This window comes from Micropterus salmoides, unplaced genomic scaffold (assembly GCF_014851395.1).
Source record: "Micropterus salmoides isolate LMB-PRFRI ecotype aquatic unplaced genomic scaffold, ASM1485139v1 Ms_hic_scaffold_19, whole genome shotgun sequence".
Classification (NCBI taxonomy): Eukaryota; Metazoa; Chordata; class Actinopteri; order Centrarchiformes; family Centrarchidae; genus Micropterus; species Micropterus salmoides.
In genome coordinates this window covers 20,044,308-20,061,754 of record NW_024041039.1, presented here as the reverse complement: position 1 = coordinate 20,061,754, position 17,447 = coordinate 20,044,308, and the positions used below count along the sequence as shown (strand labels likewise).

At 39.9% G+C, this 17,447-nt stretch overlaps 1 protein-coding gene across 5 annotated transcripts in view; it reads right to left on the bottom strand.

Annotated features, from left to right (window-relative positions):
- Positions 1–17,373, bottom strand: part of fsip1 (fibrous sheath interacting protein 1) — a 35,731-nt gene extending 18,358 nt beyond the window's left edge. For 2 of the 5 annotated variants that reach the window (XM_038728583.1, XM_038728586.1), the window contains exons 1-8: positions 17,107–17,373; positions 16,954–17,011; positions 16,694–16,878; positions 16,507–16,588; positions 16,324–16,413; positions 14,625–14,764; positions 14,283–14,402; positions 10,988–11,140 (exon numbers count right to left, since the gene is read on the bottom strand). In XM_038728583.1, coding sequence (XP_038584511.1) covers positions 10,988–11,140; positions 14,283–14,402; positions 14,625–14,764; positions 16,324–16,413; positions 16,507–16,588; positions 16,694–16,878; positions 16,954–17,011; positions 17,107–17,268 — 990 coding nt within the window. In that variant the 5' untranslated portion in view covers positions 17,269–17,373. Of the gene's footprint in view, positions 1–2,263; positions 2,452–10,987; positions 11,141–14,282; positions 14,403–14,624; positions 14,765–16,323; positions 16,414–16,506; positions 16,589–16,693; positions 16,879–16,953; positions 17,012–17,106 lie in introns of those variants that run through there. The other 3 variants (XM_038728587.1, XM_038728584.1, XM_038728585.1) reach the window with 3 other exon arrangements.
- Positions 17,374–17,447: the final 74 nt, after the last annotated feature.

Sequence of the window (17,447 nt, the reverse complement as noted above, 5' to 3'; positions counted from 1 at the left end):
TTGTTCCTCAAATGTAAGTCGCTTTGGATAAAAGCGTCTGCCAAATGAGTAAATGTAATGTAATGTAAATGTAAGCGTAGGGTGTATGTGTGCAGTGGCAGTGTAGGAAGAGACCGAGCCACAGCTTCACGGTGTTGTGCCGAGTTGTTCGCACTGCGCGGGACTTTCGGATAATTTATCACCGTTGATGAACCATAAATAAAGAATATTTTAGCGTTTTCTTCAAAAAGCCTCATTTTAGCTGGAAATGTACAGTGTAAGTTTCCGTGTGTAGTCCTCATCAGAGACAATAATGCTGTCACAACTAACATGCAAAACAACGTGCATGTTATGAGTCTAGTTACACTGAACGTTCGTGTAGTGTAACTGATGGAATCGAGAAAATGTGTATCAGCCTGTTTTTAGCTTTGCCCAATGTTACCACAGCTGTTAGCACAACTACCTGTTGCTAACAGTTAGCTAGCTAGCTCGCTAGCTAGCTCGTTACTGAATCAAAGTCAGTCTTTGTAAACCTATCCAATAATAACATTCCAGCTTGATAGTGAGTACTAACAGCCGGGTTAGTTGTTTATTTTCATAATGATAAAGTTAGATGTTTTCTTACCACTGATGTCAGCCGCTGCACTGCGCTCCTCTCAGCTCGTCACACTGTGCTCATCCTTCAGCGGTGTCGGCAACGCGCGTTCACATGTTTTGGGGGCCTGGCTTTGGAAGGAGCCCAGAACGGAGGGGGAGGGAGTTTCTCTGTTGGTTACTTTCAAAATCCAGCAGTTTCTTGCTAGTTTCTCAAACTTACCTACCCTGCCTTTAATGCTGGTACTAGATGAAAAGTTGCAGGATCACAAAACTGACTAAGGCCTATCCATGACAGGGACATCACTGTCTGTACCATCCAGACATCCAATAGCTCAGATATTTCACTCAAACCCACAAATGTCAACCTCATAGTGGCGCTAATGAAAAAGTTAGGCATCACCAAAGTCAAAAGGCCTCACCATCTAGAAACTATTAATATTTCTACATTTAGAACATTTATTTCCAATCCATCCAGAACATATGTAGATATTTTCCAGGATAAGTGTTTGACCTACTGGCAGCTCTACAGCAAAAGTCAAGAAATCATCAAATTATCAAAGATCACCAAAACATCATAAGGACTCATCATTTAGCCCCCATGAATATTGATTCATCATCATCATCTGCACACATTAGCTATAGGCCTAATGCATGAAAGGCCAAGATAAAACAGATTTGAAATACTGTATGTGAATATGTACTTGTATTGACGAGTGACAAGTGAAAGCTCAAACGTTTTGAGCTGACACAGGGTTTGTTTTCTGATTCATAAAGGAGAGGAACATGTCTAAGGCATTGGAAAGGATAAACAGGAGATTAGTCTTTTATGGAAGTCAAATTGTAGTTATGATTCGCTTCCAGAGCCAGCACACTAGCTACTTCTACTATAGCTAATATCACAACAACAGCATGTCTTGGCAAAGTAGAAAGTAAGCTGAATGTCCACGGGCAAGTAATTTAACGTCACTTGACACACAAATCATGGCTGGAAAGGCTGGAATAGTGTTGCCACACTGTTTGTTTCCCATTAACAGAGCCTGGGCTGCGTACAAAGAGCAGACATTTTTTTCTAGTGCACACACAGAACGGACAGCAAGCAGGCCGCGAGAAGATATTCGCTGAATTTAGAAAAAAGATGTGTAGTAGATTAGAATCAAAAACCCAACACTTAACTCAATATGAGGTTAGACTGAGTGACTTCCAAACAGAGAATGAGAGAGAGACCTGGGTTGCCCTTATCTGAAGCTCAGCAAAATGCTGGTAATAATTAGCTCTCCTCGGAGCGGCCACTTGACATGCTGTCGAAGATCTCCAATAATCACTTATCTGGGTCACAAGACCGCTGGGAGGCCACAAAGATCTAGACTTTATTTCTTTACCTATGAAAAACATATCAAACTTAATCATCTTATAAGAGAAAGGCATGTCAGCCAATTGAAGGAATATCAAATTAATGCCTTGGAATTTGATGTTGCATTAGTGTCACGGGTTGACATAAAGTGCAGCGTTGTAAATACAGAGGATTACGTTGACTGCCAAGTGCAGCTTGAATGCAAAATTAATGTGAATCAAAACAGAGAAAAAGCTCATTCGTGCATGATATGACAGCTGTCCTTATTTTACCTTATGGTTCCGATTTTGCTTTCCCACAGAAAAATGACTGATTTGCCAATTGCCACGAGCAAAATCATCATTAGTAGTTTATTTGTATGACTTTCACACTGACAGACTTCAGTGAAGTGTGCATTTCACGTGAATTAAGTGGTTATTGATATCCTGCGATCAATTTCATGATATCAAATAGAAGCAATACATTCCATCCTGAGGTTGTCATGGCGTCTGAGTGTGAAACAGCTGCAGCAGTTGATGGATGATCTGATGTTGTCCAAATACGAAGAAGAAATAGGAAAAATTGAGGGGATTATTTTATGTTTATAATTAAAAACAAATCTTGGATGCCTAACACTCAGCAGTACTCAGTGTGCTATATCATTCCCATTAAAAGGAACATATAATTACATCACGTCAATCGTATTAGGTTTGTTAGACAGTGGAGAAAGTCATTTAGATTGGTAGCCTTGAGATTCCTCTGTGCTTCAATATGGGTTACATCTGTGGAGCAATTTGCCAGATATAACAGCTGGATCCTCTCATGCAAGCACATTCTCAAATACATCTCCTAAACAACAAGAAAACAATACAAATGACTAGGTCACCATCATGTGAAAGGGTTCTCTTGAATCCCACTGCAATATGTGTATCATGTACATGGCAAAAGGGTGTGCCAGCTCACAGTTTGCTTCAGGTTCCTTCTTGCATTGCATTAAGGAGAACTGCCTGAAGCCAGACCAAGAACTGCTGCGAGAGCTTGATGACCTTGTTTAGACACACAAGACAAGCTAAACGGGGACAACATGCTCTGAGGCAGCAAATCCAAAGAAGTGTCAACAGTGAAAGCAGGCTACTGCATACTCCAAACAAACTAATTTGTACAATGTGTAGTCTTTTTAACATAGTTCTTCACACAGTTTTCAAACTAGCTAGTCAAGTAAAGAATAGAAGGAGAAGCTATGTGTCATAAGATGGAAAATAGAGACTTGAGCATTATCTGAAAACATGATGCAAAGAGTTAAGCAAATCAAACAAAGGAAAAAATACTCAATGGGTTTATCCTCGAAAAACACTTATGTGAGGTGGACGCTAGCCAACATTTCAAACAGCAGTTTGTTTTAACATGCAGTAGCCACGGAACGGCTCAATGGCCTTGACTCTGCGAGCCTTTGTTAAATAAAAAATGTCTGTTGGTCACATTAAGTCACTCAGTTGTAAAAAAAAAAAAAAAAAAAAAAAAAAAAACCCTAAAAGGCAAAACAAATAATGAAAACAGCATGTTTGTCTTATACACTGAAAGTGTTTTACAGAACCAACAAAAAGTGCACAGGGTCAAGATAAAAACAAAGATTATAACTGAGGTATTTAATCAAATCTACAATATACTGTAGACATTCTGTAGTAAGTGGTAGTGTAGTCGTGCATTCGAGTGCATTACCTTAAACATCCACTCCACTTACATCAGGGACACAACGCAAGAAGCACTTTGCAATATAATTCCAATACGGTACAATATAGATCTAGCTGCAGCCTAAAAAATACCATACATCTGACACCATTTGTCAACAAATACTGAACTTTCACAAACATTATTGTGGATTTAATTATATTATAAAGATGCATGTGATTATTGGTAACTCAGTGTTACTCCTTATAATGCACTAGCGTTCTGCTTTCCTAGAAATTGATTCCTATTAACTGGAAAATATAATCCCCAGTATTTGTGTCTTGTTAACGACCTTTGGCTACACATTGCAAAGGGACAGTGCTGTTATGATGAAAGGGAGCCAGCCATGCTGACTCACCCAGAGATGGCTCGTGTTGTTTAGAACATCATGCTCCTCTCTTTTTCTTTCTGTGTCTCTCTGCAAATCTGAAGTATAGTAGGAGCTCTGGCTGTGCCACGTGGACCCAGGCTACCTGCCAAGTCCTGTCCACATGCCTTGCCACGAGCACTCCCTGTGAGAGCTCGGGAGTAAGCTGTTCGGAAGTTATGGCTGAAAGTCTCTTGACTTCTCTCTTTTTCTTGTGTTTCTTTCTGTCTCTCAGATTGACATTTTGCCCAGCTATGACCTGTAGACATCTGCCAAGTTCTGAGGCAGAGGTGCTGCAGCGCACATGTCTGCCATACACTATATATACCTACCTGCATGATAACACTTGCATAAGCAAGGTGATCCTGCACCACTCACCTTGCACAAACACATATTCTATCTCTTAATACAATAATTCCTCCCCCTCCCTCCTCTGTAAATTTAGACCACAAATCAATCAAATACTGCTACGGAAGAGACAATGTGAGGGTTTTTATATCACCATCTTAAAAATGACCCAGATATGAAATTTCCAAGTTGTCTTTTTTTCCTCCAGAAGTCATGTTTTTACATCAATATTTTGGATCTGCGGTAGATGACTTGGTGATTGCTGAACATTCCTGAAGTATTAGAAGATTCACTTGTTGGTCATCTGGACTTCATACTTTTTTTTCCAGAACTGAGGGTGGTCTGGAGCAATCACTGCTGAACAGATAAAAACCTCCTGGCATCCCGCAATCAAAAAAGCATGTTGAATGTGATACTGGGTTAAAATATCCACCTGTGTGTTCTCAGTATCTTAACCTAATCCAAAGCGCAATCAAAGGTTGAAAAATGTTTGATCTGTCTGACGTTTTCCCTGTTCGGGTTGTGAAAAATTTTTTTTTATCTGTGATCCCTCCAAACATTTTAAATATGTCACAGTCTATGGCTTTTACTGTGGTTTAGAGAGACTCATAGATTGTCTCCACCCAGAATCACTTTGCTAATATAAGGTAATTTTAGTGTTTGCCAAACAATGACATACAAAATAAATCTGAGCAAAGAGGCAGATGTTAATGTTAAATATTTATCAAAAGAATCTGGGGGGGGAAACATCCAAGCATATTTGAACTTCTTGTCCCCCAGTGACACACGCTGTGTATTGTCAGGCACAATACATGACCTAGATTTCAGCTGCTAAAAGTCTTGTACAATGAGGTTGTACTTTTTCAATGATAAGAGATGAAATATAAGACTGTCAGCATTGTCAGTGTGATGTTGAAAAGAATCGTTTGCCAGCTAACAGCTAGATTGTGCGCAAAACCATAACATATCATTTTTTATTTTTCACTTTTTGCACAATTAAACAAAAGTGGTAATGAGCTAAAAATCATGATCATATAGAAAGTATGGCGAATATTTGCCTCCCCACAAGTTTGACTGCTGGACCGTTTGTGCGGTCTTTGTTGATTCACGTCACACAAAATAGCCTGGCCAGGCGTTAGCTGTAAGCTAAGTAAACCTCACTGACTGGAGCTTCATATTTACTGCACAGATATGAGAGTTACTGAAAAAAACTAATCAAATTATTCCTTTAAAATATGGTGAGCTCTGCCCTGCATTCAAATATAAAAGAATATTGGGTTGTGATAATGTTCTAAAATGTTTTAATGTTATTTAATTTCGATAATAAAGACGGGAGATCAGCGAATATAATATTTAGCAGATGAATAATCCACTGGGGAGTGCCTTAATGAATGGAACAGTCAAAAGTTAGATCTCAACCATGGAAGGGAAAAAAATCTCTCTAAACCACTTAACACAACTGCTGCTGTGGATAACACCAGTGGGAGAGGCGTTTATAAGACAATAAACTGGGTCTCATAGGAATTATAGGGTGGGGAAGGGTGTGGAGTCTATTGTTTTTTGCCAAGTTAACCTTGTGAGAAACACCAAACATGCCACACGTCAAACCTGACATCTCAGTTCTCACCAAGTTGTAAATAGATACTTCTGAAGAATATCTAAGCCATGATGGCAGCAAAGATGATATTATACTTTTTGTATTAACATACATGTTTCCATGCTAATACATAAAAAAACACATCCATTCACTACGAATTTGGTTACCAGTGCGATAAGGGCTGACTGCTGCACCCAAACCAGTAACAAAACACCATCACATCAGTTTCTGTTGTGAATTATCATATTTTAAATATTTCAGTACAGACATGAACATCGTATTCCACAGAAGAAGCAGAGCAGAGAATAATAAGTGTTTTTTGTCTTCCTACTGTCATCACTATTAAAGAGAAACATATTGATCTGTTAAAAATTACACTGCCTTTTATAAAATTTTGACGCCAAGGCACACACTGTCTGTATCACATTTCTGAATATTATGACTATGATAATGTGCCTCAGGAGGTATCGCAAGGTATTGATCCCCGGCTCCTCCAGTCTGAACCCCACATTGCTGTGAATGTTTTAGTTTCTGTTTATGATGAGCAGTTGGCAGCCACTGCCATCAGTGTCTAAATATGAGAATGAGGTGAACGTTGACTTATGGTGTAAAGCGCTTTGCGTGGTTGAAAATGCATTGTACAAGTACAGTCCATTAATACAACACACACTTGATGATATAAAATACTAACCTATCTAAATTTAAGATGACTGTAACATGACAAAAGCTTTTCCACAGCTGTTTAATTATATGACTGGACCAAATAAGATGAATTTGCAAACTATCTGCTGACCACTTTGTGTTGGTCAAAAGGGCGTTTTCGGCCTAAAACTCTGCTCACTCACTTAACATTCGCTGTCATTAAAATCATGAGCGCTCACCAGCAACCACACAATGTGACTAAGAGACCTCATAGTCTGACAACTATACTACATTAACTATAGCCGACTGATACACAACAAAAACACAGCTGGAGTTACTATGCACACACAGAAGGAGTTGATGCCCTAGTGATTAGGGGAGGGATCCAATGCAATCAAACACACTGGGATAGAGAGAAAAAAACATGCTATATAATACTATTCATTCATATTCATTGTAACCACACTTTCAAAAAACCCACATTTGAGAGAACAGCATATGTAATTCTGGTCTGTGAAACACACACAAACACTTACACACCCATGTCACTAAACACCCAACACCAGCATATTCTCATGACAGAATCCCTCTCTTCTGGCTTCAAACTGTGGGTGGTGCAGGCATTACCACACAGTGGTACAGTAGGAGGGGTGGGGTGCACTGTATATTAATCCTACGTACCAAACAGATGTTTTTAATGACAGAAAGACTATTTCAGCTGAAGCCTGAGAAAAGGGGAGAAAATGAAGAATGCAAAAGGAGCGACACTCTGCGACACAATATGAGCAGTATCCAAGGAAAATCCTCTTCAAATACTGTTTTTGATTCCATTCAATCCAGATCATTAAAGTAGGGTTTGGAGATACCTCACTTTTTTCCTATCATCAAAAATCATCAAAAAAGGAGCCAGAGGCAAAGAAAACAAGGCCTTTCTCATCAAGACTTTCTCCATGACTCACCATGTGGCCATATGATGAGTGATACAGTGCTTCCACAAACAGTGATCCTGCGGATTTTTCTATGCCTTATCATTCAGTCAGTGCAGTATAATGTGCACCTGTCCCTGCACTGCCTTATAAACACAGCAAGAGTAAAAACTTTAAACACAAATTGCTGGTCCCGGTCCACTGATGCGTGCTTCATCACTACACATGCATGTCTAACACCCAGAATCCACAGATGACCACCTCGGTCCAAGATATTTTTCCCTGTAGAAAAATAGCCTTCCTTGCCAGTATACAGTAGTCTTTACTGTATATGTAGTAAGCCTTTTTGCATGTGTTAATATCTCCAAATGAAAGGGCAAGCCTTGTTCCTATTCTAGAGCTGGCATAGTTCTAGCTCCCCCAGCTCTGTAATTAGGATCTGAAGGGGGGCTGACTCTCCTCTGTGGCAGTATGTGTGCCTGGTGCCAGGCCGGACACACTGTATCCACCACACTGTATCCACCCTCACGGGCTAAAGCAAGGGACTTGCTTAGTCGAGGAAGCTACTACTAAGGTGACGGAACAGGAATGCAAGGGCTGCTTTTTCCTCAGAATATCAATCACTTATTGGGAAAGCATGGCGTCATGTTTTGAGGTCACCGATTCAAGCCCTGACTGATCCTTTATGAGCGAGTGCACACTGGGGAGAGGTGATTAATTCCCTCTTCCTTGTAAGACGTGACAGATGATCGATCTGACATAGCCAGAAAAACAAGAGACAACAGCAAACCTGGAAATCTAGGCCATGATTTAATATCACGGGAAAAAAATGTTTCACTGGTGTTGAAACACAGATCTGACGATCTTGTTTGTGTACATTAGGGACTGCCCTGGAATGAGCACGCAAACAAGCAGGTTCCTGTATTGCTGTCCAAATGGTTTCAGTTAGAAACTGGTGCAAGCTACTGTCGAGAAGAAAGCTAAGCGCAAAACAAAAGCATATTTACTTTTATGACCACCTTTAGGATTTACGGGCTCTGATGTGGAATGAATGACTGGCTCTGAAAGAGATTTATTATCAGTGCAGTCTAACTTTAATATATGCCACAGCTGTGAGGGTAAGGAAACAGCTATTTTTCAAGCCATACAGATATGGTGTTTAGTTTACCAACATATTTATACACTGCATGAAAACACTCAAATATAGCGGGTTACATTTTTTTTGTCATGTCATCATGAGTCTTTGGGTATATGTTGTAAAAGTGCTTTCCAAATTTTTGATGGTCGACATCACTTTATGCTCAGGTTTACTTTTACTATCAGATGACTGATATAACGCTCAGTCTACAGAAGAGAATTTTAACTGCAAAAAGACCATTTTGAAAGGTTTGTTTGAACCAAATATTCACTTGTCATCTATCTTGTATGCCTACTGCTTAGATATTTTAATTTTGGAGTGTGCTACAGCCAGGTTTCATAAGGCAACATCTCGAACAATCAGTAACTGTTCAGCTGCTATCGCTTATGTTAACGACTCAATTAACTAATTATTGTCAATGTCAATCTCAGCCATGTGCTGTTATGGTGAACTGAGAACCTTCTCTATGTAAGTAGTATGTGCCCCCCTCATTATTAATGTCATTGTTTATTGTTATTTTGACTCATAAATGCATTGCTGTTTGTTTGTCTTCAAATCAATAAAAAGTCAATAACAAAAAAAGGTTTATTTGTCATGTTTGCAGTCTGAGGGTGAATCATCTGCAAGTACTTAGTTGAGAGACAAATAATTTGTGTCATCGTTAAATTCATATTTTACATAATTTGAAAAGGAATGCCAGCTTTAGCCATTTCAGCACTAATGGAGAGCAGAAGATGGATGGAAGATGGGGAATTTCACTTTCCCAAATATTCATTTAACCACGCAAGATGATTAAAGGGTGGGAAGGGAGGGAAAATAGGTTACATAAAGAAACACATCCAGCTGCCCAGTATTATCACAGTTTCGTACCATTGGCCAAAAAACTACTCTACTTCATATGGGGAGAGTCTGAGGGAGGATTGTCTTATTCTGAAAAAGAGTCCTCAAGGCAACAGTAACAATTATTGAGGAATGGCAGTATAATACTTATTCACCCTAAGTATTCTCAGTGGAATTGATTGAAATTAAATCTTGTAGTGATCGAGTTATCCTTCTGCAGTGGATCATTCTGCTAGGGCTGCAACTAAGATTATTTACTTTTTGCCCCAAGTGACATCTTCAAATAGCTCGTCTTGTCCTGCCAACAGTGCAGAATCAAAAGATAATCAGTTCGCTGTCATAGAAGACTAAGAAAACCAGAAAATATTCACATTTTAGAAGTCGGAACCAGTACGTTTTTGATTAAAAAATTGACTTAAACAATTCATTGATCACCAAAACAGGTGCCGATTAATTTTCTGATCAATCAATTAATCGAATAATCATTTCAGTTTTACACACTGGACACATCTTATATCTCAAAGGCGCATCCCTCTCAAGACAGTTGGAATATTGAGAATCCTTATTAGGCCAGCAACATAAATATTCCGAACATTATGACATTCCTGCACTGGTATTCAAGTACTGCATTTTTCCCCTGTCCACATCCAGCAGTGATAGTAGAAAATGGCACCCTGGGTTCGCAAAACTGCACTGTAAAGTTTTTACGACTTCAAAAACATCACTTTCCACTGACATGCTACGCAAACGATGAGCATTCCATCTGGCTTTTAAAATGTAGTGAGATAAGGTCCTCAGATAACTCACTGAGCTCACGTCTAGGAGTGGGCCCAAATCCAGGACTGAGGCTTGGAAGTCTTTTTAGTCATAAATGTCTGTTAAGTTTGTTGTCCACTATTTAATGTGGTAGTGATGTACAAATCATTCTCTCAGACTATGTACAGTGTTTGCATTATGGATGACCATTATGAGTTGGTGTAAACTTAATTCAAAATGTATTAAATATGTACTAGCAACTCACGAGATGGACAGAATATGAGGAATAAGGAGTCAAAATAAATGTGAAAAAAAATCATTTGCACTTGTGAAAATGTTGGACTCAACAATTTTTTTTTAGAAATGCCTAAATACATCACATGTACCATTGCTGATATGGAAATAACATAATCATTACATAACTTTTACTAGCAGCAAATAATGCACAAGAGACTTCATAGTATGGCCTCCATATGGAAATGTGGAAAAGTGGATGGAAAAGTGAGACAACCCTCGTTTCCAAATTACAGCAGCTTACATAATATTTTCCCCCACTTGCAACTAGGGGCGCAACTCCTTGAGGGTCAGTAACTAAAGATTTTACAAGATGTTGCCAACGATGCCCTATTGGACTGACCTCATCTCAGAGCAGTCCTGGATGGTATCTGCAAGAGTTAATGGCGCTCTAAATAAATCCATTGCTGTTATAATGTAGACAGTAGTGCTGTTGGACTCATACCTGGGACCTGCTAAGGTTTGTATATGAGCTTTGCACTGAGAGGAATTCTTCATCAGGAAGGAGAAAGCGAATTTTGGAGTCAATGTAAATCAGCTGCTCCAGGTCAGAGGGCTCCGGGGTGTAACCCTGGTCTGTCGTAGCCCACACGTCCTCCTGAAAGAGAATAATCACTCAAATAAGTCACGGCCGACAGGGAAAAGGTACAGGTCTGACTCTAGCACTTGTTTTTCATTTCTGGATGATGATCATGGTGCTGATCACTCCGCTCCATGCTGAGAGCCAACTACATTGTCAAATGTCAAACTGCTTTTGAGACAATTGCCTCATCCTCACAGTGACTATCTATCCCAGTGAGACTTCCCATATATGCTATGGAACAGTGGGTGGAGAGCTCATCACAGTTCAGTGGTGAGACAAGATCTTGCAGTAAGGCTCAGCAAAGAACACAGCTGTGACCCCTGATCGCTGTGAGGGGGGAGCAGAAGAAAACTGGCAGAAGACAACAGCAAACATAAGGGTCTATCAACTGGGTGGAGCACAACGCCAAGCCAAAATTTAACAAATGAGATCCACAAAGTCTTATGACACTGATTCGTGTTTTGTATTGGCAGATTTATTCTGATGGAGCTACACCATTGTTTTAACCTTTGCAGTGGTTTACTTGGATGTGGCAGCATACCTCAATCCCAGGCTTCAGACAGGCCTCGGTTTATCCTTTGTGTTCATGCATGTCTTGACAAAATCCCACCGTCACTTACAATGTGATACAGGAACTCATACACAAGATGTAACCCAGAGAGCAAAGGTATACTTTTGTCCTTTCCTCAGCACTACTCTCTGTCCCACGGATGGTGTAGCATTGTTAGCTAATTGATATTAAATGAAAATGTGTGTGTACAAAACACAAACAGCTGCCCAGAGTGAAAACCCCACTAACACTGGTGCTGTTCTTCACAGTGATCAATAAAAAAGGAATACAAAGGATGAGAAACCAAGAAATGATGCTAACATTTTCTTTCTAGTTGAACAAATCAATTCCATCTTTAAATTAACAGTTTGAAATTTTGGGACATCCACTTATTTGCTTTCTTGCCTTAGCAGAAAGACTAGAAACAGGATAGAACAGTTTATTTTAACACTTTGGTTTTTGTGCAGAAGAAATAAACGAGACATAATGTAGTAATTAGCCAGCTTTTGAGGTGTTATATTGGAAGGATTTTGTAACCTTTGGACAGAACCAGGCTAGCTGTTTTGCTCTGTTTCAAGTCTTAATGCTAAGTTACAGAAAGCTAATCGTCTCCTGGCTCTGGCCTCAAATTTAGTGTGAGAAATGGTATTAATTAATTAATTTTCAACTGGCGGTTGGCTGTAGCTTTTCTGTAAATGCGTGAGAATGGTATCAATAAATCTCCTCATTAACTCTCAACAAAAAGCAAATAAGCGTATTATTCAGGTTGAACTTTTCCTTTAAGAAAGCTAATATTTTTTCACATCTGAAACGTCATTTTGACAAATAAGAATGCCTTTGATAATACTCAAACTGTCCTTTTTTTGAAAGCATCATCACACTGTTGTTCTTCATGTAATGTCAGTAAAAGTGATAACATCAACTACTGCAGCACCAAATTTTCTATGATTACTGACTGTTACTGATTTACTGCTTTAGGTTACCAGAGCAGCACAAAACAATGGAGCTTGTTAGGATGAGAGTCAGCCATATCAAAAAAAGTGTGTGAGGCCAACAGTTAGCAGCAGCTTGTGGTTTCACGACTCTGCCGAGAACTGAGTGAAGTCCTCGGGACTAAAGACGCATCGCTGCCAAAGTCCTGGTGACATAAATAATGTGCTCGCTCCTTTATGGCCATTCATAATAGCATGTCTCTCAATAACAGGAAGTCTTGCTCTAGCCAATAAAAAAAACCCAGAGCATCCGCACTCCCCTCAGTTTGGTATAACCAACAAAATTACTGTAGTATTGTTCTAAAAGTCAAGGCAAACATCATAAATATAGCAGCAAGATATATAAAAAAAAAAACCTTGGCAAGCTGTCCACGGATGCAGAACTGTCGGGGGTCAAGCTAAATGGAACCGTCTGTGAAAGGTATGTTCCTTCTTGCTTCCAAACAGGCTTCATCCCATCTGACTTCAAACTGCCCTCACAGCTGCTAAAAGAGCTATTAAAGAATATTAAAACTGAAAATAAAACACGTGAAGTTAATATGGTGTAGGTGGGTTCACAGTGAAACCGTCTACTGCTCCAGGTGGCAGGGGTCTCGGATGAGTCATCAAAAAAAACAAGGCCTCAGTGTCTTTGCTTTAAAGGTTAACTTAGGTATTTTTCAATCTGGACCTTATTTTCACATGTTTTGTGTCTATGCGACTAATTGGGACAACATTTTTTGAAATTGGTCCAGTATTGAGCGAGCACGCTGCAGTCAGCAGCAGTGACACAGAGCTGCAACGTAATCCTTGCAGGCAATTACACCCCGTCAAAGTACGTCCACTAAAGTGCTTGTTTTTGCCACTGAGAGGTTCAGATTGTTATTACAAGTGTCTGACAACTGCATGGAATGGTTCCCAATGGAGACAGACCTTTTGAGAGTGAAACTCTTTTTGTTTAACCATACACCTCTTGTCAAAGCCACCAGACTCCATTGATAAAAATAAGTAAATTGTAGAAGTTTCCCTTTACTTCAAGCACACACTCATTATGAGTGCAACTGTGGCTTATAGTAAGCCTATATGAAAGATCCTGGCCTCTGAATTTTGCAGAAACACCACAGAGGCAATTGTTCTGAAAACGTGATAATAAAATGAATCCATAATATGCTGCATTCCATGAGAACTGCATATGGCACTTGACATCTGGACCATAATCCGAAGTGCTTTGAGGAGACAGAATCTTCTGCCCAGAGGCCGTCTCAGCTGCCAAGCAGTCATCAAAACAGGGATTCTGACCAGTGTTACTCTGCGTGCTGTTCTGAGGTTATTTAATGTTTTTAATAATGTCATTCAAAAGGCCAAACGTTAGATAATGACACAGATTCCAACATATAACATAAACATTTTATAAATACAGAGAATGTATTAAAAGGCTGTAAATTAACAGTGGAAACAATATTTGCTTTCGATAAATAATTAACATACTGTATTATCAAAATGTTGGAAGCAGAAGCAGTAGACGGGATCATCAGCTGTGAGACTTCTGGACATGAGGGGGAAGTATTAAGGAAGTTGAAAAAAAGAGACTCTTCCTTCAGCATATGTTGTCTGTTAGAGCTTCATGTCAGCCTACCTCGCTGTCTGCACCTCTGGTACTGTCCTCTCCCTCTTCGTCTATCTCTCGGAGGAGCTCGGCCAGACGCTCTTTCTCTGCCTGGGTCAAAAGCACTTGGTCCCCCTCACCGCTTACTAGCTATTGCGTTATACCACATTTGGGGAGAGAAAAAAGGAGACTGAAAATCATTATTTGCATAACATTCCTACTCTTTTCAGTGGTGCCCTAGTGGGCGTAAAATATGGCTTTCTCTTGAGACAAATATTTTCCTCACTGGAAAAACAAACAGTCCAGAGACTTGATCCAAGCCATGCGATATACCCCTGCACTGCAGTTGGCCCAAAGTGAACTTTGACATACCTCAATATTTCTCTTGACAAAGTCCTTCTGTTTTGTCTTGCTTCTGGAAACTCCACAGTGGCTGCCTTCAAAGTGCTCTTCCCTGTTCTCCTCATGGCCTACTTCAAATGATTCTGTTGAGCTGTCTGGCCTCTTTTCACCTATCAGACAAGCCACACTTTAGATAGGTAAGTCAAGGCTCTAATAATAATTACCATAAGCCAAATCTAATCAAAATCCCAAAATTTCTGTGCGAGTCATTTTTCAACTCATCACCATAATTAGAGTTTGGGAAAGGGGTCATTTATTTTCCTTAAGGCATTGATATTATTATAAGCCACAAGGAAATTATTCATGAGTTGCACAGTGGTCAAACTGTTACACATTGACTACAGAAAAACTGGTGTAATCTCCAAGTGTACTAGTGTCTGCAACAGCCTGCCATAACTGGGAAAAACAACAGCTGTAATTGCCTGAGCTTATGGCGCCATCGTGTGTACAATCTAGGCAGTAGTACTAATAAGACAGAGAAACATGAATATACACACTCACTGGCACTTTCTAAGGTATACCTTGCAATACTAGTTGTACCTCCTTTTGCCTTCAGAACTGCCTTAATTCTTTGTGGCATACTTTCAACAAGGTGTTGGAAACATTCCTCTGAGACTTTGGTCCTTATTGACTTGATAGCATCATTCAGTTGCTGCAGATTTGTTGGCTGCACATCCATGATGAGAATCTCCAGTTCCAACACATCCCTAAGGTGCTCTATTGGGTTGAGATCTGGTGACTGTGGAGGCCATTGGAGTTCAGTGAACTCATTGTCATGTTCAAGAAACCAGTTTGAGATGATTTGAGCTTTGTGACATGGGGCATTATCCTGCTGGAATTAGCCATCAGAAGATGGGTAAACTGGGATCATAAAGGGGTGGACATGCTCAGTTGGTACTAAGGGGCCCAGAGTGTGCCAGGAAAATATCCCCACACCATTACACAACCAGGCAGGACAGATCCATGCTTTCATGTTATTTACGCCAAATTCTGACCCTACTATCTGAATGTCACAGCTGAAATCGATAATCATCAGACAAGGCAACGTTTTTCCAATCTTCTATTGTCCAATTTTGGTGAGCCAGTGTGAATTGTAGCCTCAGTTTCCTGTTCTTAACTGACAGTAGTGGCATCCGGTGTGCTGCTGTAGCCCATCTGCTTCAAGGTTCGACTTGTTTTGCGTTCAGAGATGGTATTCCGCAAACCTTGGTTGTAACAAGTGGTTATTTGTGTTACTGTTGCTTTTCTGTCATCTCAAACCAGTCTGCCCATTCTCCTCTGACATCAACAAGGCATTTTTTTCCACACAACTGCCGCTCACTGGATATTTTCTCTTTTTCGGACCATTCTCTGTAAACCCTAGAGATGGCTGTGCGTGAAAATCCCAGTAGATTAGCAGTTTCTGAAATACTCAGACCAGCAACAACAACCATGCCACGTTCAAAGTCACTTAAATCCCCTTTCCTTCCCCATTCTGATGCTCGGTTTGAACTTCAGCAAGTTGTCTTGACCACATCTACATGCCTAAATGCAGTGAGTTGCTGCCTTGTGACTGGCTGATTAGCCATTTGTGTTAACAAGCAATTGAACAGGTGTACCTAAATAAGTGCCCGGTGACTGTATATGTGCACGCTGCATTTTCTGTCTTGCTCGATTTTCACTAACTCACTTTGCTCCAAGTATTGGCTATCTCTGTCGTGCTCACAATCAGGAACCTGAGTTTCAAACACAGGCACAAACTCTTGCTCTTCTTCTGTTCCTTTAAGATAAAGAAAAACACATTTAAGATGTTTCACAGTGACATATTAAACTTTTCAACAATGTTGCTGCTCTGTATACTGCCTGTGCTTACCAGTGGGTGCTTCCAGGGCCAAAAACAACCTTGTGTTCAAAGCTTCATGGGCACATTCACAGTGACCTTCAGGCTTATTCTGCTGCAGAAAAATACACAGTATAACATCACACCATATGTTGCAAGTGTGACTACAATTTTTTGTCAAAACAGTACTGGTCTAGAAAACTGTAAGTAGAGTGAATACACTGTCTATGTCTACCAGGAACTCTTGCCAGAGTTTTGCTTGTAGTTCTTTCCTTTGACGCTTGACTTCTTTTTCTTTGCAGATCTTTGCAGACAGTATTTCATCAAGCCGTCTCATTTCCTCAATGGCTTTCTGTAGTTTTAAATATTCCTTCTCTTCATCAGCAACTTCAACCTGACACTGACCTGAAACATGTACAAATATTGTAGTGTGGGGAAGCTTAATTAAACTGTTAGTTTCTCACTCCATTGAACACTTACCTTTGTCAGGACCTCTGGCTGAGGAGTTGATTATAGTTTCTTCAGAGCTGCTCTGGAGCTACAAGACAATGTTTTTTGTTACTGGAACATGTCCAATTTTGCATGTCAGTAATCGTGAATTGTAAAATGTCAGTATTGACATTGATTAATTACCTGCACATCAGCAGCATCGTTGGTCAAAACAACAAGGGCAAATGGAGTTGTAGGAATAAATCTGTCACCATGAGGCAATGACACGCTCGACACACGGCTACCTGTTTGCTCACTCGATGCAGGTCGGGAAATATCATCTAAACTACCTCTGGTAATTTCCATAGCGTGATTCGCTTAAGCTGTATATTAAAGAAGAAAAACGACAGCAAAGTATTTGCAATTATTAAATAGCTGTTGGCTAAGTACAACCACGTATTGGTATCAACAGATACTGGTAACTATGGACGCAAACACAACCGGATGTTGTAACTCTGGAAATGTGCATTTATTATGGCTACCGG